The sequence below is a fragment of the Pan paniscus genome, chromosome 11 (assembly GCF_029289425.2).
Source record: "Pan paniscus chromosome 11, NHGRI_mPanPan1-v2.0_pri, whole genome shotgun sequence".
NCBI classification, from domain to species: Eukaryota; Metazoa; Chordata; class Mammalia; order Primates; family Hominidae; genus Pan; species Pan paniscus.
Window position 1 is genome coordinate 6,469,031 of NC_073260.2, and position 20,631 is coordinate 6,489,661.

At 52.6% G+C, this 20,631-nt stretch overlaps 2 protein-coding genes across 8 annotated transcripts in view; one reads left to right on the forward strand and one right to left on the reverse strand.

Moving 5' to 3' along the window:
• Positions 1 to 898: 898 nt before the first annotated feature.
• On the reverse strand, positions 899 to 12,721 carry SPACA9 (sperm acrosome associated 9). Of its 4 annotated transcripts, none has more exons than XM_008975989.4 (5): positions 12,607 to 12,721; positions 6,941 to 7,121; positions 3,453 to 3,655; positions 2,615 to 2,762; positions 899 to 973 (listed from the first exon to the last, which is right to left on the reverse strand). In XM_008975989.4, exons 2-5 carry the CDS (start codon positions 7,082 to 7,084, stop codon positions 962 to 964), a joined length of 507 nt encoding a protein of 168 aa, XP_008974237.1. In that variant the 5' UTR covers positions 7,085 to 7,121; positions 12,607 to 12,721; the 3' UTR covers positions 899 to 961. The 4 variants fall into 4 exon arrangements, with proteins under 4 accessions (XP_008974237.1, XP_003822461.1, XP_008974234.3 ...); XM_003822413.6 differs by lacking the exon at positions 12,607 to 12,721 and adding an exon at positions 12,029 to 12,170; XM_008975986.4 differs by having other exon boundaries at positions 899 to 2,762.
• The window catches only part of AK8 (adenylate kinase 8), a 152,745-nt gene continuing 144,105 nt past the window's right edge, over positions 11,992 to 20,631 (forward strand). Inside the window, exons 1-2 of one of the 4 annotated variants that reach the window (XM_034929370.3) lie at positions 11,992 to 12,089; positions 15,848 to 15,932. In XM_034929370.3, the coding sequence (XP_034785261.1) occupies positions 15,851 to 15,932 (82 nt within the window). In that variant the 5' untranslated portion in view covers positions 11,992 to 12,089; positions 15,848 to 15,850. Of the gene's footprint in view, positions 12,090 to 12,723; positions 12,937 to 15,847; positions 15,933 to 16,602; positions 16,703 to 20,631 lie in introns of those variants that run through there. The other 3 variants (XM_003822412.5, XM_034929371.3, XM_008975992.4) reach the window with 3 other exon arrangements.

Sequence of the window (20,631 nt, forward strand, 5' to 3'; positions counted from 1 at the left end):
GAGCCTTGCTGGTTGTGTTAATGTGAGTGGGCCAAGGAGACAGTGCAGCTCCCGACATTCCCTTCTCCGTGCCCTTCATGGGCTTTAGAAGAAGGCCGGAAACTGCCTTTACACAATTTTGACATCTACCCTGGCTTATGATCTCTTGGCCTGGGACTTCCATATAAGGACCAGGGATGAATTTCATTTGTGATGTGGCTTTCAATTACTTGCCTCTGCCTGGCTGTGTCTGGAAATCAGCGTTGCTCTGCCCATTTTATTTTTATTTGTTTGGTTTATTTATTTGAGACGGAGTCTCACTCTGTCTCCCAGGCTGGAGTGCAGTGGCCTGGTCTCAACTCACTGCAACCTCCGCCTCCCAGGTTCAAGTGATTCTCCTGTCTCAGCCTCCCAAGTAGCTGGAATTACAGGCGCCTGCCACCATATCTGGCTAGTTTTTTTGTGTTTTTAGTAGAGACGGGTTTTCACCATGTTGGCCAGGCTGGTCTCGAACTCCTGGCCTCAAGTGATTCACCCGCCTTGGCCTCCCAAAGTGCTGGGATTACAGGCGTGAGCCACTGCACCCACCCTGCTCTGCCCATTTTAATGGTTGAAGCAACTCCTTTGAGACTAAGGCTGGGAGGCGGCAGTTTTTAATTTCTCTGGAAAATTCAGGTTTTCTTATCTGACTAGGTCTCTAACTAGACTTCCCATCCTTGGAGGAAGATCTGATTGCTGGTCCTCTGGAGCTTGGGCATGAGCCTCTTAGAAGCCGACTTGAGACAGGCACGCCCCCTTGCCTAGGGTGGCCTCTCTCTCTGCTGTCTGCTGAGGCTTACTGCCCAATGTCCTTTGATGTCTTAGGGGAGATGTAGGTTTTCTTTCAGGGATAAATCCCAGGAAACCAAGTCAGGCAGAGAGGTGGTAGAATACTTTTTATTCTTGACTGTCTCCCCCTGAGGAAGCAACAATAATACAGAAGCTAAGTCGTCCCCTGTGAAGGGAAAAACCAACAGTCAGACATTACTTTGGGCAAGCTCAGAAGCCAGGGACACATTTTACAATGTTTGGGGTTCGACTATGCTGTGAAAACCAGGTCATCGCCCTTGCTCAAGAGCCACAAAATCAGAATTCTGGCTTCTGTCATGGTCTCCCTCTCCCAAGTAAAGGAGAAGGAAAGGTGAGTTTATTCCCCTTTGGCTGTGGTCCAGAGAACTAAACACACTACTGAGTTCTGGCCAGGTGCCGTGGCTCACACCTGTAATCCCAGCACTTTGGGAGGCCGAGGCGGACCAGTTGAGGTCAGGAGTTCAAGACCAGCCTGGCCAACATGGTGAAGCCCCGTCTCTACTAAAAAATATATATATATATAAATTAGCCAGGTGGGGTGGTGGGCGCCTGTAATTGCAGCTACTCAGGAGGCTGAGGCAGGAGAATCGCTTGAACCTGGAGGTGGAGGTTGCAGTGAGCCAAGATCGTGCCACTGCACTCCAGCCTGGGAGACAGAGTGAAACTCCATCTCAAAAAATAAAAAAATAAACACGCTGAGTTCCACATGCCGACCCCCACTCCATCCTGGAGGGGAGCATCCCTGGCTCGCAAACAGCGTGTGCCTTGCCTACAGTTGGGGCTGGTGGTGGGGCAAGGAGCAGATGGTCTCCAGCTTGATCACCCTCTGCAAAACTGCAGCCCGCAGCAGGGACAGGCCTGGCACTGGACCCGGATGTGGCTCAAAGAGGACCTAGGTGACAGTTCAGTGCCCTCCCGGGACCCTCTACCACACCATCCTGTTTGGGCAACTCCTGTAAGTGGGTTTCCTCTTCATCAGCACGGAGCCTGATGCTTAGAAGTGGAAACGTTAGAAGTTAAAGCAAGAGGGCCAGGCACTGTGGCTCATGCCTGTAATCCCAGCACTTTGGGAGGCCGATCACGAGGGTAGATCATGAGGTCAGGAGATCGAGACCATCCTGGCTAACATGGTGAAACCCTGTCTCTACTAAAAATACAAAAAATTAGCCAGGCGAGGTGGTGGGCGCCTGTAGCCCCAGCTACTTGGGAGGCTGAGGCAGGAGAATGGCGTGAACCTGGGAGGCGGAGGTTGCAGTGAGCCGAGGTTGCGCCACCGCACTCCAGCCTGGGCGACAGAGCGAGACTCCGTCTCAAAAAAAAAAGAAGTTAAAGCAAGAAGAGAGAGAGGAAGTCTCAGTAATATATTGGCTGATTCCCTTGGGGTTAGTAAGTGGCAGGGTCCATGGTTATGAGCAAGAGGATGATGCCAATGTTTCAGGTTTCTAGGTAGAGAAATGAGCCGTAATATAGGCCTCGACCGATGTGCAGGAAGAGGCAGATGAAAAATATTGAGGCGCCGTTAGCGTGAATGGGTACCAGTGAAAAAAGGACCAACCAGTAAAATCCAAATTAAACAGCAAAGCTCTCTGCCGACGGAGCTCCTGGCTCTGAGTTACAATTTCCCACCAGGAGGCCTCCAGGGCGGTTTTGAACATCCCCTGGGTTTGAGGCTGGCTTTTGTGAGCTGTCTACACTTGTGTTTAGCGGCCCCGGGCTGGGTCCCTGTGGCCTGGGCAGGACGAGCGGCTCCCCTGGTGCTCTCCTGGTGCGCCTGGGGCTCACTCACGTGCTGCAGCACCTTGCGCGGCAACTTCTCGGAGTGGGCGATCCATTCTTTCATTAAGTCTAGGATGAGGGGGATGAGGCTGACCACGCCGCCGTAGTGGTTCCGGGCCTCGTCACAGCTGAGGTGGTTCACCACATCATGAGGGTATCTGCAGGACGGCAGGGGGCCAGGTGAACCCATGCTCCCGGGACTTGCCATGCTGTGGCAAGCAGCTGCCACACCTCAGGCACAGCAGAGTCACCTGGGGAGGCTGGGGAACTGGGGACAGAGCCAGGCAGACCAGGCCTGGGGTGCCACAAGCCCCAGGTAATTCTGGTGTGAAAGACAGGAGATGCAAACCACTGCCCCATGGTCCGTAGAAACCTGGGTTAGGGGTGAGGAACTGGCTGGCTCATCCCTCTGGCTCTTCTCACCCTGGTATCTACAGAGCTTCCCCAGGCTCTGGCCCACTGTGCTGCGGGCTCCCGGGCTGTCAGGATGAGGAGCCCTCAGTGGCAGTGCTGCCGCCCCTGGGAGGCGGCTCTGGTGTCCACTTCTTTGCATGTCAGTGAGGATCTCTGTCGGCTTCTGGGAGCAACTGCTCTGGGCTCTACACCCCCTTCTCCACCTGCCTGGTGCTAACACCCGTGAGACACCTGGTGTCCTGCCATGTCTACGATGGTTGTAAAGAAAAGGTTTTGTTGAATCCGAGTCATTCCAGTAAATGAGTGGAGACTGGGATTTCCTGCCCAGGGTGGTCTAATAGGAGCACCATGATCCAGGCAACAGGAAAGAAGCAGGACAGAGGCCTCCCCACAGGCACACACGGGGCCTCAAGAGCAGCATCAGAGGGACTTACTTTGCTCTGAGGCTGCTTAAGTCGTTGCTTTGGCTAACGAGGGTTTTGCATTTCTCGAGGAGGTTGTTGGTGACTGGGGTGCCAGAGTGCACGGCCTCAAAGTGCTGGCAGAGCTTAGTCAGCTCGGAACAGATGTCCAGGAACATGAGCAGAACCCGCCGGTCTGTGGAGCTGTTGCAGTAGTGTTCCATGTAGCTCTGCACCTGCAAGGGCCACCGCCACATGAGCTGGGGACGTGCCAACCCGGGTCCGGGCTGGCTTATGGCGCAAATGTCCAGAAGCACCCACCCTACTCCCTCCCACCCGACATGACTCATGGGGGAGACGCAAGTAACGCTTAAGCATTTTAAGGTACAGACCACTCTATATAGTGGTATCTCTCTCTCTATAGATGGATAGATGGATGGATGGATGGATGGATGGATGGATGGATGGATGGATGGATAGACATGATATGAAATTAATGGATCGGTTGGGCACAGTGGCTCACACGTGTAATCCCCGCACTTTGGGAGGCTGAGGTGGGCGGGGATCACTTGAGGTCAGGAGTTCGAGCCCAGCCTGGTCAACATGGTGAAACCCCATCTCTACTAGGAAAAAAAAAATTAGCCAGGCGTGGTGGCACATGCCTGTAATCCCAGCTACTCGGGAGGCTGAGGCAGGAAAACCACTTGAACCCGGGAGGAGGAGGCTGCAGTGAGCCGAGATCATGCCACTGCACTCCAGCCTGGGTAACAGAGCAAGATGCCATCTCAAAAAAAAAAAATTAATTAAATTAAATGGACAGATGGATGGGTAGATAGATAGATGGATATAAAATCAAGTGTTCCAGGCACCATGCAAAATGCTTTACGGGCCTGCTCTCACTTGTCTTCATCTAAACCCTACACACTGAGTAGGTACTTTTTAAATTCCCATTTTACAGATGAGTACCATGACATGAACACTGGAGGTTTGCAGAGGTGAAATAACCCACCCAGGGCACCAGTGGCTTAGTTGGGTGTCCCCAGCTCAGTGGCTCCGTGCCCTACCCCTCACCTGTCCCCGTGCCACCTGAACCAACCACCGCCTAAAGCAAAAGGGGGCTGCCCCCTGGCTTAATGCCACAGTGCCTGTCATCCCACTTATAGAGGGTTCATTGTGAGAAATGCCAGCGTGGGCCACCCATACTGAGGAGGAAACAGCAGGGACTGGAATCCTTTGGGCTTCAGCCGTACTGTGTTCACAAGGTGGAGAAGGAGGGGCAGGCCAGTAAGTGGAGCTTATGGGGTTACCCAGTGACTGCATCTGAGGTTGGGCCAGAGCGGGAGGTCTGATCTCGTGCTAGGGAGGAATTGGCTGTGGTCCAGGCCAGATGAACAGACCCATTTCATAGTCAGATGGTTCTACTCTCCACAATCTGATGACAGATGCAGGTATCACCTCCTCCAGCACCCACAAAGGTCTACATCTAAATCAGGGTTTTCTTGCTGTAACCGTTTGTCTTTTTGTTGCTAAGGGATGTTTCCCCAAACAATCTGAAGTGGTTCCTTCCCAAGGACTGCCATGCACAAGCAGCTTCGTAAGGGGGAGAGGCTTTTCACACTCATACCCACAAAGGCACCTGTGGGGGTCGAGGAGGAGGAACCTGCCCCATGGTGTAACTACAACAGAGCATTGCGGGGGTGGGGGGCGGTGTGCAGGGAACCTTTGGACACTTCTGGTTCAGGGAGGGCAGGGGAGGGGTGAGGCAACTCAGAACACAAGGCCACTGTTTACCAAGAGCCCTCGGCTGAACCTAAGGCAAGAAGGCCACTCCCTTATGCATGGATGTAGATTCTGGGAAGGGACACTTGTTGACTTTTGAAGCTTCTGGAGGATGGACTAAAAAGGATGTAGGCAGTTTCTTTTCTTTTTTCCCCCGAAGTCCAGGTTTACAGAAGAGGAGGTTTATTTTCCAATAGCTCAGGGGCTGCATGCGTGGGCAAATATGGCTAAATTGGCTAAATGTCACAAGTCGGTGAATCTGGGTGAGGGTTATATGGGTGCTCCTTTTCTGTACATTTAACTTTTTTTTTTTTTTTTTTTTTTTTTTTTGAGACAGGGTCTTGCTGTGTCACCCAGGCTGGAGTGCAGTGGTGCGATCTCGGCTCACTGTAGCTTCTGCCTCCAGGGTTCATGTGATTCTCATGCCTCAGCCTCCCGAGTCACTGGGACTACAGGCGCGTACCACCACAACTGGCTAATTTTGGGATTTTTAGTAAAGATGGGGTTTCACCATGTTGGCCAGGCTGGTCTCCACTCCTGGCCTCAGGTGATCCACTCACCTCGGCCTCCCAAAGTGCTGGGATTACCGGCATGAGCCGCTGTGTCTGGCCTCTATATTTAACTTTTTTTTGAGTTAAAAAATTGAGGAAACATTTTACCAAAATTAGAAAAAAAAGTTTTTTTTTCATTTTTTTTGTTTTTGTTTTTGTTTTGTTTTGTTTTTGAGACAGAGTCTCATTCTGTCGCCCAGGCTGGAGTACAGTGGCACAATATCGGCTCACTGCAACCTCCACCTCCCAGATTCAAGCAATTCTCCTGCCTCAGCCTCCTGAGTAGCTGGGATTACAGATGCGCACCACCACGCCCAGCTATTTTTGTATTTTTAGTAGAGACAGGGTTTCACCATGTTGGTCAGGCTGGTCTCAAACTCCTGACCTCATGATCCACCTGCCTCGGCCTCCCAAAGTGCTGGGATTACAGGCATGAGCCACCACGCCTGGCCAGAAAAAAATGTTTTTAAAGGATGCTGCCAGCAAGGGTTGCTTGTTCCTCCCGAGCCTGTTTCTCCTCTGCAGTTCTGAGCCCTGCGCCTGTTCCCACCCATCTTGGGGCAGTTACCCTTCCACAAGCTGACTCCCTCCAAGCTGTGAAGGGCCGGCCTGTGTGTGTTCCTAACTGCACTGCAGCTCCAGCCCCTAACATCCTGGAAGGATCATTTGGTCTTGAGGCCTCCAAGTCCTGCACAGCAAACCTGGACAGCAGCTAACCCTGGAGGAGATGCAGGTTAAATAAAAACATCTGCGAAAGCACCTGGCGGTGTGCTTGGCATCCCACAGTTCCCCAACCCCCAGTGGAATCTGATGGGAAGGACAGGATCCCTCTGGTCACCAGTAAATCCCCGGTTTTCTATGGGTGACCACTGAACCTGCGTCACAGATGAGGACACTGAGGCACAGAAAGGTGAAGTCATTGGCCTGAGATCACAGCAGTGGCACATGGTGGAGCTAGGACTTAAGCCCTGGCCGGCTGAGTTTTAAACCTGCCTCTTTATTCACTTGTTATTCACTTACATATTTGGTAGAGAAACGAATGAAGGACTCATTACATCATTTAGGTTCTGGGTCCGGGTCCTAATTCTGGCGCAAACGTCCTTCCCCTCTCTGGGCCCCAGTGGTTTCATCTTTTGTGAGAGGGGACTGGGCTTGTTGCCCCTCGGCCGGGGTGGGGGTCGGGAGCCCCACCTGTCCAATGCTGGAGATGGGCCGGATCTTGTCGTGGGCGTTCTCCCTGCAGTGCTCCAGAGCGGCGGTGAAGGTGAGCTGCTGCTGCTGGAAGAGCTTGTACTTCTGCTCGATGCTGCGAAGGGATTCTTTCACCTCATTCATTGTCTTCCTCTGTGGTCATTTACAGGAGAAGAGGAATCTATGGGGAGACAGAGGATAGTGATGAGGTCCTGGGACCCAATGCTCGGATCCAGCTCCGGAGGGAAGGACTGTCAGGGGAGAGGGATACCCACGGCCCCTCTCACTGGAGCGCCTTGTGAGTGCCTCCCCACAGAAGAAAGCGAGGCCCTGGGAGGCTGCACACTTGTCCAGAGCCCCCACGCTGTCCATGACAGAGCTGAGCCTGACCTCGAAATTTACCCTCCATGAACACATTCTCTGCCATGAAATGTGACTTCTTCCCTCAGCTGTGGACAGAGTTTCTCTGGTTCTGTTTCTCCAGATGTGGGTATCTACATACACACGCGCACACACACACACGCACACACATGCATGTGCACACACATACAGGCACATGCATACACACACACACGCACGCGTGTACACACACACCCTCCAATCCCTTGCTGTGGTGTCAGCAAAACCTGGGATCAAGGGATATGCCACAGGATATAAAACCAGGAGATGATCAGTTTGGATCAAATTATTTTAAAGCTGCTCTGCAAATGGTGGGAAAGTCTGGGAATTCCTTCCCATGGATTAAGTGGGGAGAAGAATCAATACTAGACTGTCTAGTTTGAGAAGATGTGAGTCTGCCTGCTCTGGGCTGGGGGCAGGAGCCTTGGTCTCAGCTTTGCGCATTCTCAGGGCAGGGCTGGTGGCTAGTAGACTGCCCCCTGACCCTGTTAATTGCTGGAATGCCATGATCAGTAACATGGAGACTGTGGGGAGGGCTCTCTCTTGGCGCCTCACAGACTGTCCCTGCTGTGATTTGGGTGCTCCATAGAGCATCTACAATCCTCCTGTGAGCAGAAGAGTCTGTGGGTGTGTGCTCCATGACATCACAGTTTTGCTGAATGCGTGCAAAATGCTCCAGACCACAGATTTCTATTCATGTTAGAGCTGGAAGGGACTCAGCTCCCTTGAGCTGCTACGGGGAAAGTGAGGCTCAGAGGGAAAGGTTTTGCCCAGGGTGTCACAGCAAATTTGTGCCCAAGACACCCTGGGTCCTAGGCTTCCTTACGTCTAACCAGCATCGTCAGTGCTGCCACACTCGGCTGCCCCTCCACTGCCTCCAGAACAAAGGCCAGGCTCGAACGTGTCACCACATGAGCAGGGGTCAGAGAAGGCTGTGCTGAGGTCAGGTCCAGTCCAAGGGAGATGTTGGAGATGGAAGGGGCCAGAACATTTAGCATGGACTGGGGCAGGGAAGGCACATTCCAAGCTTCCAAGCAGGTCCCAGGTGGATAGGAATAACAAGACGGGGCTGGGAAATATTTCTTTCTGCTGTGTCCAGAGCAGGGCTGGAGCTGGGGGTCCAGCTTGAACCCAGGAGGTCAAGGCTGCAGTGAGCCATGATCGCAGTACTGCACTCCAGCCTGGGACACAGGGAGACCCTGACTCAAAAGAAGAAAAAAAAAAAAAGAGGCAGGGTAAGGGGAGCATCCCAGTTGATGCAAGAAGAGATGGCATCAGAGGAATGAAAGGAAACACAAGAACAGACCAGGAGATGGCCTCCGCGAGATGATGGGTGTGGTACATCAGAGCACTTGGAGGAGGCTGGGGAAGAGGCCCTTTAGCAAGATGGAGCCCAGCCATGGAGCCTCTATCCCTGGAGCCAAAAGCCAGCAAGGCTGCCTTAGAGGAGCCACCTTAAGAGCCACTGAGTGGGTCTCCTGGGAAGACAAGAGAGTATGCTTCTGCAGCAGAGCCACAGCACTGTGACTGTCAACAGACACAGGGACAGTCGCAGCTCCCCTGGGGGTGGGCCTGGGCCAGGGCAGGCAGGGCAGGGGCCTCTTTCCAGCTCAACCTCCTATGGAAAGGAAAGCTGAAGGTGGGAATGAGATGGGGGGTCCGTGGTTTATTGACACCTGCCATATCCTTGGCTGGTCCCCGCCACATGGAGCAGACATGCTGACTCACGCACAGTGGTTTCCTGTTGCGCCTCCCGTGGTGTCCGGCTCACCCAGGACCAACTAGGGTGAGGTGAGGGAGACGCTTGCCCCCATGCAAAACTTAAGAAGGCGCCAAAAAACTCGGCAATCAAGATGAAAATAGGCCAGGCACAGTGGCTCATGCCTATAATCCCAGCACTTTGGGAGGCTGAGGCAGGAGGATCGCTTGAACCCAGGAGGTCAAGGCTGCAGTGAGCCATGATCACAGTACTGCACTCCAACCTGGGTGACACAGTGAGACCCTGTCTCAAAAAAAAAAAAAAAAAGGCATCTTGGGTAGCTGGGATTACAGGTGGGTGCCACTACACCTGGCTATTTTTTGTATTTTTAGTAGACATGGAATTTCACCACGTCAGCTAGGCTGGTCTTGAACTCCTGGCCTCAAGTGATCTCCCTTTCTCAGCCTCCGAAAGTGCTGGGATGATAGGCATGAGCCACTGTACCCAGCCCCAAAAACGTTTTTTAAAGAATGGGTCTTGCTCTTTCACCCAGGCTGGAGTGTGGTGGTGTGATCACGACTCACTGCAATCTTGACCTCCTGGGCTCAAGTGATCCTCCCGCCTCAGCCTCTTGAGTAGCTGGGACCTCAGGTATGTGCCACCATGCCTGACTACTTTTTTTCTTTTTTTCTTTTTTTTTTTTTTTGTAGCGATGGGGTCTCCCTATGTTGCTCAGGCTGGTCTGGAACTCCTGGGCTCCAGCGATCCTCCCACCTCAGCCTCCCAATGTGCTGGGATTAGGAGCATGAGCTGGCAACATCAGAATTTGTAAAGAAAAGATTGCTGGCTGGGCGTGGTAGCTCACGCCTGTAATCCCAGCACTTTGGGAGGCCGAGGCGGGTGGATCACGAAGTCAGGAGATCGAGACCATCCTGGCCAACACGGTGAAACCCTGTCTGTAATAAAAATACAAAAAAAGTTAGCCAGGCACGGTGGCGGGCGCCTGTAGTCCCAGCTACTCGGGAGGCTGAGGCAGGAGAATGGCCTGAACCTGGGAGGCGGAGCTTGCAGTGAGCCGAGATGGCGCCACTGCACTCCAGCCTGGGCGACAGAGCAAGACTCCGTCTCAAAAAAAAAAAAAAAAAAAAAAAAAAAAAAAAAAAATATATATATATATATATATATATATATAGCTGCACCTTGCCATACTGAGGCCTGAGGCAAAAGGAGAAATCAGTAACACTGAGCCTACCTTTACTTAAATTTTTGACATGTTATTCTAAATGGATTTTAGGCAGCATTGATTTTTAAAATATATTGCATTAAAACGTGAAAAACGTCCACCTCAATGATTGAATTGTTGGCATTCCCTTAAGTTTTGTGCTGAGGGTGCATCACTTGCCTTGCCCTAATCTTGGCCCAGGGCTTACAAATGACTCAAAGGTGAAGCTCCAGAAAAGCGAGAGAGAGCACATAGGTGGAGTTCCAGGGAGAAGGGGCGTGTGCCCTTTCGGCCTGGCTTTTCCCTCATCATGGTGGGAGCTGTGGTTGGTAGTGGTTGAGAGGAACTGACTCTGTTCTTGATCCTAGCAACTTGTGACATGCACGCCAGGAATGTCATGAGAGGAGCTGTAATAAGCTATCCGAAGTGATCGTCCCTTGAACGAGAGCCACTGCAGCCAAATTAGTGTGGATGAAGGGCACAGGGGACGGGCACTTCTCGATCTGGGGGAGGAGGGAGGAAAAAAATGATTACCCATAGGTTTTAGGCTTTAATTGATTTGTATTTTTCCAGGCTGCTAAAGAAGATTGAATCATGGTAGGAAAAGCGCCTAGGGCTTAAAATAAATGAGGAGAAAGGCGAGTCATTTCAGAAATGTCCAGGAAGCAAAACAAACCTCTCCAGTGCAAATGGCAGGTATGGCTGTTGTGTTCTTTGCTCAGGGGGAGGCAGCTTCCTTTTCTTCCCCAGCTATCTTTACAGTTGGGTTTGACAAGCCTACCAAGGTGTACACACTTTGAGGAAGCGGTTTGGAGGGGAAGAGGCAACAGTGCTGGCTTTTACGTTGGGAGGGCATGTCTCTGGGCTGGTGGCTGGTAGAAAAGGGCTTTAGCTGGAGCCTGGATGCAGACTTCATGCCCTGGCTCTGCCCGATTTAACCAGTGGCCCTAGCCAAGATTTCCCCCTTTTCTGGGCCTCAGTTTATCCATCTGTCAAATGAGAGAGTTTGGATTAGCCTCTTCTTCAAGAGGCCTTCTGGTTCTAAGGCTGTATGATCAACAACTGATGAGAAAAGAAGCCCAGAAAGGGGAAGTGACTCACCCAAAGTTACCCAGCCAACCACTCCTCATTGTTCTAATCCTCCAACTTCTCATCTGTAAAATGGGAATGAAGGTGCCTATTTCACAGGATTGTTGGAACGATTAAATGAGATACTACTACTAATAGTAGCCCCATATATTGTGTGCTTACTGCATGCCAATTACTCTCCAATACATTAGCTCCTGAAATCCTTTAGCAGTTCCCTCTTCACAGGGGAGGAAAGTGAGGCACGGAGCAAGCAGAGAGTTTGCCAAGCTCACACAGTAAGAAGTGGAGCCAGAACTTGAAGCTGGGGCTGTCTGCATTGACTGTGCCATTTTCCCTCTCCATAAGGTACAGAGACAACAGAATTTTGCCGAGAGCACAAAGAGTTCAACAAACTCTTACAGCTCCTACGATTAACGGCAACAGACAAGAGCTAGAGATCCCAATTCAGTGTTGCGACTAATAAAATATCAAGCTGCCCTGTACCACTGGGAATTCATACGACTTAAAAAGCTCCGTCTCCAGCGCGAACCTTCCCCTCGCCCCCACCCCGAGACAGCTGTGCAGGCCCCTCCATCCTCCGGACCCCTCCATCTTTCCATCCTCCACCCCAGCTTCCAGTCTCTGACCCAGAGGCCGGGGTGGGGTCCGAGTGGGCCCACCCACACTCATCCCTGTTTACCCTTGCTTGTCCTAGAGCGCTCTTCGCTCCACGGAGCACCCAGAGAAGCTGGAGTGACTCCGTGAGTATCGGTGCCCCGGAGGGTGGGGAGGCCCGTCCCAGGACTTGGGAGGCGAGGGTGGGTGGGGACGTCGGGCGAGAAGGGGCGGGGCCGCGGGCGTGATTGTTACCGCCGGTGCCATAGCAATCGGGTCACGTGGCGGCTTGGCCAGAGCCGGGGAGCCGGGAGGGGTCTACCGGGGCTCGACTCTAGGAGTTGGGCTGAGGATTTCCACCCGATCCTCGAACCTCCGGCCCATCTCATGGACGCCCCTCCCCCTTCAAACACCCTCCCCGACATTTATTCCCGCGTCTGTTTTAAAGATGGGTAAACTGAGGCACAGGGAGCCGGGCCGGGGAGCACTGACAGAACCAGAAGCAGGTTCTGCCTCCCGTCCCCTCGGAGGGCCGACTTGCCCCTTCTGGGTTTCGTCGGGGGTCTCAGATACGAGGAGGCCCAGCTGGAAGCCACCTGAGGGTGTCCCCCGCTAAGATGCGCAAATGGGAAAAGCGAGGCCGGGGTTGGGGAAAGAACTTGCCCGAGCCGCAGAGCGCGTCAGCCGGGGAGGTCGGGGCGGGGGCGCCCCGCGCGACCGAGGATCGGGTATCTGGGCCCGGCGCGGAGCCTGCAGGGCGGGGCCGCGGCGCGTGCTGATGACGCAGTCGGCGCGGCGGCCCTAGCGACGCGGTTACTAGGGAGCGGCGAGCCGAGACGGCTACATGGACGCCGCTACCGCCCCGCACCGTATCCCCCCCGAGATGCCCCAGTACGGGGAGGAGAACCACATCTTCGAGTTGATGCAGGTGACCGGACACCCCTGCCCGTCGCGACGCTGGCGGCGGCTCGGGAGCCTCCACTGCGACGTCGGGTGCGCGGCCGGGACCCGCAGCTGGGGCCGAGTCGCGCGCCCACGAAGCAGCCCAACTCGGGATGTACGATTCGTGTGTCGCCGTGACCCCGAGGGGGCCCGCGAGCTGGGGACGCTCCTGGTCCTGCCCGGGTTTGCCTCAGGCGGACCCAGGGGGAGGAAGGGGGCCACTCGAGCCGGGATTTGGTCCTGGCTGTGCCGCCAGAGGGCCTTATGGTCTGGAACCAGTCCTTTCCTTTTCTCGGTTTCCCCACCTGTGAAATGCCAGGTTGCAAGAGGTGGTCTCCCAGGGGCTCTCCCGGCGCTGACAATTACCATCTGTCGAATTTGTGGGGAGCCTCTCGGCCCAGGTTTCTGAGGTGGGCATTGTCCGAGTTCAAGCTGGCATCTCCATCCTCAGAGAGGGCCGCCTCTGGGACAGCAGCATCTCCCACCTTGGTCCCTCCTCCTCAGGGCCAGACGTCCCCGGCAGCTCCGAAGCTCTCATCCTGGCTCCAGGCCTGACTGGGCCCCCAGCTCACCGTGTGACTTTGGGCGAGGCCCCGTCCCCGCCGGGGCCCCAGTTTTCCCTTCTGCACGTGGTGGAGGTCACGGCTTTCAGGAGCTGGAGGGGAAGAACTCTCAGCCACTCAAAGGTTCTGAGAGGCAAGGGGAAGCTGGAGCTCAGTTTTCAGATCATTTGTCTGCTTCCCAGGGTACACCCCATCCCCAGAGGCATGGCATGGAGGGCATAGTGGTGTCTGTGGTCATTTGAGGTTCTGCCCTGCACACTAGACAGCTGAGCCCAGACGAAGAAACCCGTGTCTGCACCTCCATCAAACACATTTCCCTCAGAAAGTGTTAACTGATAGAGGGAGAGCAAGAGATTCCTAAAACTGCTTGAGTGGCCAATCACAAATAAAATAGCTAGCTGGGTTAGAAGTCAGCAGGTCAGGGCAGGATGGGGGATCATCTGGAGCCCTGTTGTCTGCTCTAGAGAACCTGGTGTGTTTTCCACAGTGATTGTTGGAGGAATTGCCCAGGAAAGCTTTTACTGATTTTGAAACAGGGTCTTGCACTGCTGCCCAGGCTGGAGTGCAGTGATGCAATCATGGCTTACTGCAGCCTTGAACTCCTGGGCTCAAGCAATCCTTCTGCCTTAGTCCCTCCAGAGTAGCCGAGACTACAGGTGCAGGCCACCATACCTGGCTAATGTTTTTTTTTTTTTAATTTTAGTACAGACGAGGTCTTGCTATGTTGCCCGGACTGATCTTGAACTCCTGGGCTCAAACAGTCCTTCTGCCTCGGCCTCCCAACAAGAAAGCTTTCAGTCCAGTATTTCCAGTCCTTAGTCATCTGTGTATTCCCTCCATGTTTTTGACCATTTCCATTTTTTATACTTTTGATTTAAAAATAATGTTAGATTCACAGGAAGTTAAAAAATAGTATGGATTTCTGGTCTCCCCTCCCACATTGCCCCCGTGATAACATCTAACATAACTGTAGCACATTGTCAAAACCAGGAAACTGGCATTGGTACAATAGGATTACCTGAACTGTAGGCCTTGTTTGGATTTCCTCCATTTTTACCTGCATTGATGTTTTTGTTGTGCATACAGTTCTGTGCAGTTGTATCACATGTACAGATTTGCATAACCGCTACTGCACCTCCATTTAAACTAATCACTTGTTTAAATCAACTCACCTTTTAAAAAATTAAATAGCCGCTTTTGCCTCATCCTAAGTGATATCCTTGAAATTATTGATTTGATGTACTTATATTTCTAATACACATTAAATACACAATGATTTAAACATGAAATGTAAAATATTTATGTGTGAACCATCTAAAATCATCTCATTCCATCATCGCACCAGTGATATACAAACATGAATTCACTCCAGCTGTGCTACTGAACAGGCAGAGAAGCTGAGGCCCAGAGAAGGGAAGGGACTTGCTGAGGAGATACAGTGGGGCTGGAACCAAGACTTCTCACGGCTCGGTGCTCTTTTCCCTGCCCCACACTCCCTTCACTCCAAGAGGGCTACAGCCCCTCCCTCCTTGTCCCTGGGGCTCAAGGATGCCCCTTATTGCAGCAGCACAGCTGCTATGAGCTCCTCCTCATTTCTCTGCCTAGGGTTCTGCAACCCCAGAAGCTGCTTTCTCTTGATATGCTTGCCTGATTGGATGAAATGGCCAGAATATCCCAGGACTATTTAGAAATCTGGCTGGTAACATTCTGTTCCGTTCTGGAGAGACACAGTTAGTGGTGACGGTCATGTTCCCCAGCAAACATCTGCGCTGGGCATCTGCTATGACTGCCAGGCATTGGGGTGCCAAGGGCTCTAGGCAGACAAGGAGGCCCACAGAACCCATGCCCTGCCGGGGGGATGGTGGCCTGGTGAGTAGGGACAGGGTGAGGCATGGAACAGGGCGATGCCCGCAGGCAGGTGCAGGAGCATCTGACATATTTACGTAGTGCACATACTCAAGAAGGTATGTTCCCATTGAGATCTGAGACTGAGCAGAAGTTAGCCAGGATGAGGACAAGGAAGAAGCTTCCAAGCTGAGGGAACAGCATCTGCTAAGGCTCTGAGGGGAATGGTGATGCTTGAGAACTTGGAGAAGGCTGGTCTGGGAAGCTCAAAGGGCCCCAGGGGAGAGAGCCCTGGACTGCCTGCTCTGAATCAGGGGCGAGACTCCTCCACTTCTGCCTCCCCATAGGTGCCTCCGCAGCAGCACCACGTGGCCCCCCTCATGCCTCTGCTTATGGGGACCCAAGCAGATGCCAGCTGGGGCGGTGGCTGGGTCCCAGGTTGAAGGCATGTTTGGTGGGGTGCAGTGGAGAGAGCAGGCCCCATAGCTGGTATCTGTGGTGACCAGGTGCCCTTGCAGGTATTAACCACCTGGTTGTCTGCCCTGCACCCACAGAACATGCTGGAGCAACTCCTGATCCACCAGCCCGAGGATCCCATCCCCTTCATGATCCAGCACTTGCATAGAGACAACGACAATGGTGAGCACTGGCTGGGGCTCTTCCCCTCCCCGTCTTCCCTTCCCCTCCTCCTCCTTCCCCTTCTTCCCTGACTCCTCTGCCTCCTCCTCCTCCTCCTCTCCAGGGACCCTGCCCCATCCCGAGAATAGCTGAGTACCATTCTGTCCTACCTGTGTCTGAAGGGAGGTCAGAAGGGAGGGGTTTCATCAACTTGAGGTGGTGGTTCATTGAAAAATGCCTTGATTTCTTTTGGAGCACAGCTTATAAAAATTCTCTTGCCAAGTTATTAAAATGAAAACCCCAGAATGACCCATGGAATCAATTATTAATGCTTTCGCCTGCCCTAGCTGATGTTGCCTGTTGGGTTTCAGCTGTCTGATCACTCGTCAGGTGTAAGTTTGGTTTCTGGTCTACCTAGACAGGCAAGCTCTTGGGCTTTTCCGACGGTCTCATTATCGGAGCCTGTTAATGAGTTTCCGAGCTCCCCAAACCTTTGCAGTTGGCCGGTGCAGGTCAGCCTGACCCAAGGCCGGAGCACAGAACTGGGGAGGAGGGAGGCGCTCACTCAAGGAAGGCCCCTCACTCCACTCCATGGTCCATTTGCCAAGTGGAGGATCAGTCCTGTCCTTTGTGAGCTGTTGGGGAGGACCGATGTCTTGGAGCTTTTATGTTTCTTTCGTTGGAGCATTAGCTGCTTTGAAGGAGCTACCAGTGCACCAGTGAAATTAGCGCTTGGTACAGCTGAGGACAGAGCCCAGAGATGCCCTGTGTGGAGGTTCCGAAGGCCCAAGGTGAGAAATGACACTAGGTAGTTAAAAAAAGAAAGAGAGGAAGTTCCAAGCCTTTTCCTTGTGCCCCACATGCAAGTCCTGACGCATCCAGGCCTGGCTGCGGAGCAGCAGAGTAAGGGAATCTTGGGTCCCGATGCCATTGCATGGACCTAGGCAGGCAGGTACAGAGAGAGACCCCACAAAGGGCCAACAAAAAGGCCCTTTTCTGAGCCTCTGGTTAGGTGCAAATGGCTGATTCACTAGACATTCCCTTGTTCAGCGGATGTTGACTGAGCGTCCTATATGCCCAGGCGGGGGTGGTGCGGTGCTGGGGTGGCCTTGGGACCCCCTTCCCCCTGTCTGATTTGCCTTCTCCCCAACCCCACCTTCCTGGTGCAGTTTACTCTGCCCTGCAGCGACTCTTAGAGACCTCCTTTCTCTGGTTGGCTGTTTATTACATGGTACAGGTGGGAGGTTCTGTCTCCCCAGATTCATCACCTGCTCTTAGGGTGGGTGTTAAGCCTACCCTGCGCTCCTGAGTGGTCCTTACTGCTGCAGACCTAGGCTCGCCCCCAGGCCTCACTGACTCCATTTGCCAGCGGAGGAAGTTCCTGCATTCCCCCCTGCCCCCACCCTGAGGCCGAGTGGGTGCTGGGAGCTTGAGTGCTGCTGAACTCTGTTATTCCAGGGCTGCGGAGAGCATCTCTGCCCACACGCAGCTATCTCACACCGCCACCAGAGAAAGAATGGACCGCAAAGGGAAAGCAAAGCAAAAGGAAACACAAAGTAAAAGTGAAATAAGAGCCAAGTAAAAGCTAAAGTAAAAGTAAAGTAAAAACAAAGTAAGACTAAAAGTCAACCAAGAGCGAGTGGAAAGTGCAGTGCAGCACAGTCCTCTGTCCTGCTACCCCCCCACCTCCCTCCCCCCTGTCAGGGACCCTGCAGCTCACTCATCTTAAAATGTAGAGACGTGAGAGATCGTGGCTGTCTTTGGACTCACTTTCCTTGTTTGTGAAATGGATGTGTTTGGTTAACCCAGATAGAAGCTGTGAAACTCTGGTCTGGTCAGTAGTGGCTGAAGGAATGGGAAATCCCTGATGCATCATGGGTAGCAGCTTCCAGGAATACGACGTCGAGTTTCCACTAGTAAAAAGCTTAATAGATTTTTCTAAATTAAAAATTGTGCTTGCCAGCCTGGCCAACATGGCAAAACCCCATCTCTACTAAAAATACGAAAATTGGCTGGGTGTGGTGGCTCACGCCTGTAATCCCAGCACTTTGGGAGGCCGAGGTGGGCGGATCATGAGGTCAGGAGATCGAGACCATCCTGGCTAACATGGTGAAATCCCATCTCTACTAAAAATAAAAAAAAAAAATTAGCTGGGCGTGGTGGCGGGTGCCTGTAGTCCCAGCTACTGGGGAGGCTGAGGCGGGAGAATGGTGTGAACCCAGGAGGCGGAGCTTGCAGTGAGCAGAGATCACGCCACTGCACTGCAGCCTGGGCGAAAGAGCGAGACTCTGTCTCTAAAACAAAACAAAACAAAAATACAAAAATTAACCAGGCTTGGCAGCACACACCTGTAATCCAAGCTACTCAGGAGGCTGAGGCAGGAGAATCGCTTGAACCCAGGGGGTGGAGGTTGCAGTGAGCTGAGATCGCACCACTGCACTCCAGCCTGGACAACAGAGTAAGACCCTATCTCAAAAAAAAAAAAATGTGCTTGAAAGCTGGGTGTGGTGGTGCACCTGTAGCTCCAGCTACTTGGGAGGCTGAGACAGGAGGATCGCTTGAGGCCAGGAGTGAGAGGCCATGGTGCCACGACTGCATCTTGAATACCCACTGCATTCCAGCTTGGGCAACATAGTAAGACTCTATCTAAAAACAAATGTGCTCGATAATAATGTAACCACTTGAACTCTCATAAATTAGGTTGCACTGACATTTTCTACTGTTAGTTTGAAAATCATGCATGCCCTGTGTTCTTCTCTTTTTTTATTTTGTCCCTCTTATTTTTCTTTTTAGAGACAGGGTCTCTGTTGCTCAGGCTGGAGTACAGTGGGGAGATTACAGCCCATTACAGGCTTGACCTCCTAGGCTCAAGTGATCCTCCTGCCTCAGCCTCCTGAGTAGTTGGGACTACAGGTGCACGCTACTGCGCCTGGCTAATTTTTAAAAATTTTTTGTAGAGATGGGGTTTCACTATGTTTCCCAGGCTGGTCCCTGCTCCTAGGCTCAAGCGATCCTCTTGCCTTGGCCTCCCAAAGCACTGAGATTACAGGCATGGACTACTGTGCCCGGCTCTCTGTTTTCTTAAACCACTACTTCAAGGCTTACCTAGTTCCCCAGCCTAGAAGCTCAAGAACCTTGAATTTCAAGAAATTTGAGGCAGATTAAATCATCTCTTTGTTTTGATCTTGCTCCTCTGTGTGCAGCTTTAATTTTCAATGTCAAACTCTCTACTTCATCAGAATTTTAAAGTTTAAACATCATCTTTCTGGTTTGGATGGAGTGCAGTTGATGTTGGCTGGACAGCCACCTCCGCTGCCACCTCCCTCCCTTTGTCTCCTCCTCCCACCCTCCTTAGCGCCCCTTTCCCTTCATCCGAAGGTCTGGGGCTTTCCTGAAGCTCCCTCCAAGGAGCCCTTGCTCCTTTCTCTGCACTGCACCTGCTCTGTTGTTCTCGAGCAGAGGCTTAGGCTCCAGACCTGCCTCGTGCCGTCTCTAGCTGGGGGCCAGCCTCCAGCCGGGGGCGTCTGTCCTCCTGAATAGCTGAGTCCAGCTTTTTGCCCAGATGCTCTCAGGGAGTCGAGTCACTGGGTCCCAGGAACCACTGTTTTGGAGAGTTCATTTGTTTCCCACAGCTCTGCACTCCACCGCAGGCCCTCAGCTGGCGGCTTTTATGGATATTGGAACATTTTGTCCTTTGGCTCAAGCCCCAACCACTGAAATGGAAAGAAGGGAGTGACACCCATGGGTTTCTCTCTCTTTGCCCACGCCTCTGCGGACAAGTGAAGCGAAAATGGGAAGGAGGAAGGGAGACAGGGGAGACTACCCTGCTTGGTGACTTTTCTTTTCTTTTTCTGTTTTTGTTTTTGTTTTTGTTTTGAGATGGAGTCTGGCTCTGTCGCCTAGGCTGGAGTGCAATGGCGCAATCTCAGCTCACTGCAAGCTCCGCCTCCCAGGTTCAAGTGATTCTCCTACCTCAGCCTCCTGACTAGCTTGGATTACAGGCACCCACCACCATGCCCAGCTAACTTTTGTATTTTTAGTAGAGACAGGGTTTCACCATGTTGGCCAGGCTGGTCTCAAACACCTGACCTCAGATGATCCACCCGCCTCGGCCTCCCAAAGTGCTGGGATTACAGGCATGAGCCACCACACCCGGCCGCCTAGGTGAATTTTCTAGGAGTGGGAGAAGCCTCGAATCAGCTAAGCCCAATCCTCATGTGTCCTAGAAGAGTGCGGGAAGCTTGGAGAGGCCCATGACATCCAGTGTGTGTCTTTGTTCCCCTGGGCTGGTGTGTCAGATCATTGTGCCCCCTTCCAGCCATGCAGCGGCCTGAGGTAACTATAGCTAGGACCTCAACCCTTCCTCTTACTGGGCCTGGGGTTAACTGCCACACACAGTGACATGGCTGGTGACTGGTGTAGACGGAAAGAAGGCCCCGGACTCATCCCGGTGAGCAAGCACACGAGGGAGCAGAGGGAGCCCCGGCACATGGGCTGGCAGCCCCTTCGCCGCCAGAAAGGCAGATTTAGTACAAAGTGAGCATTTACAGTAGCCCTGGGCAATATTAAAGCAGGCGATGGTGTATATAATGGTATGTTTCGTTTTTTATCAAACGTTTGTCCAAGAAAGCTGTGTATTAGAGCTCCAATACCTAAGGGTTTTCTTGTGAATTTTAAATCATGCTCCTAGTTAAACCTCAAAAGGATCTGTGGATGGAAA

Bases quoted from the DNA above. Each gene is read 5' to 3' on its own strand.
- SPACA9 (XM_008975986.4), bottom strand. From the start codon at position 7,084: ATGAATGAGGTGAAAGAATCCCTTCGCAGCATCGAGCAGAAGTACAAG. The intron at 3,656-6,940 runs GTGGGGCTCCCG...TGGCCCTTGCAG, and splicing joins CCATCTCCAGCATTGGACAG to GTGCAGAGCTACATGGAACA. The intron at 2,763-3,452 runs GTAAGTCCCTCT...GCCGTCCTGCAG, and splicing joins TTAAGCAGCCTCAGAGCAAA to ATACCCTCATGATGTGGTGA.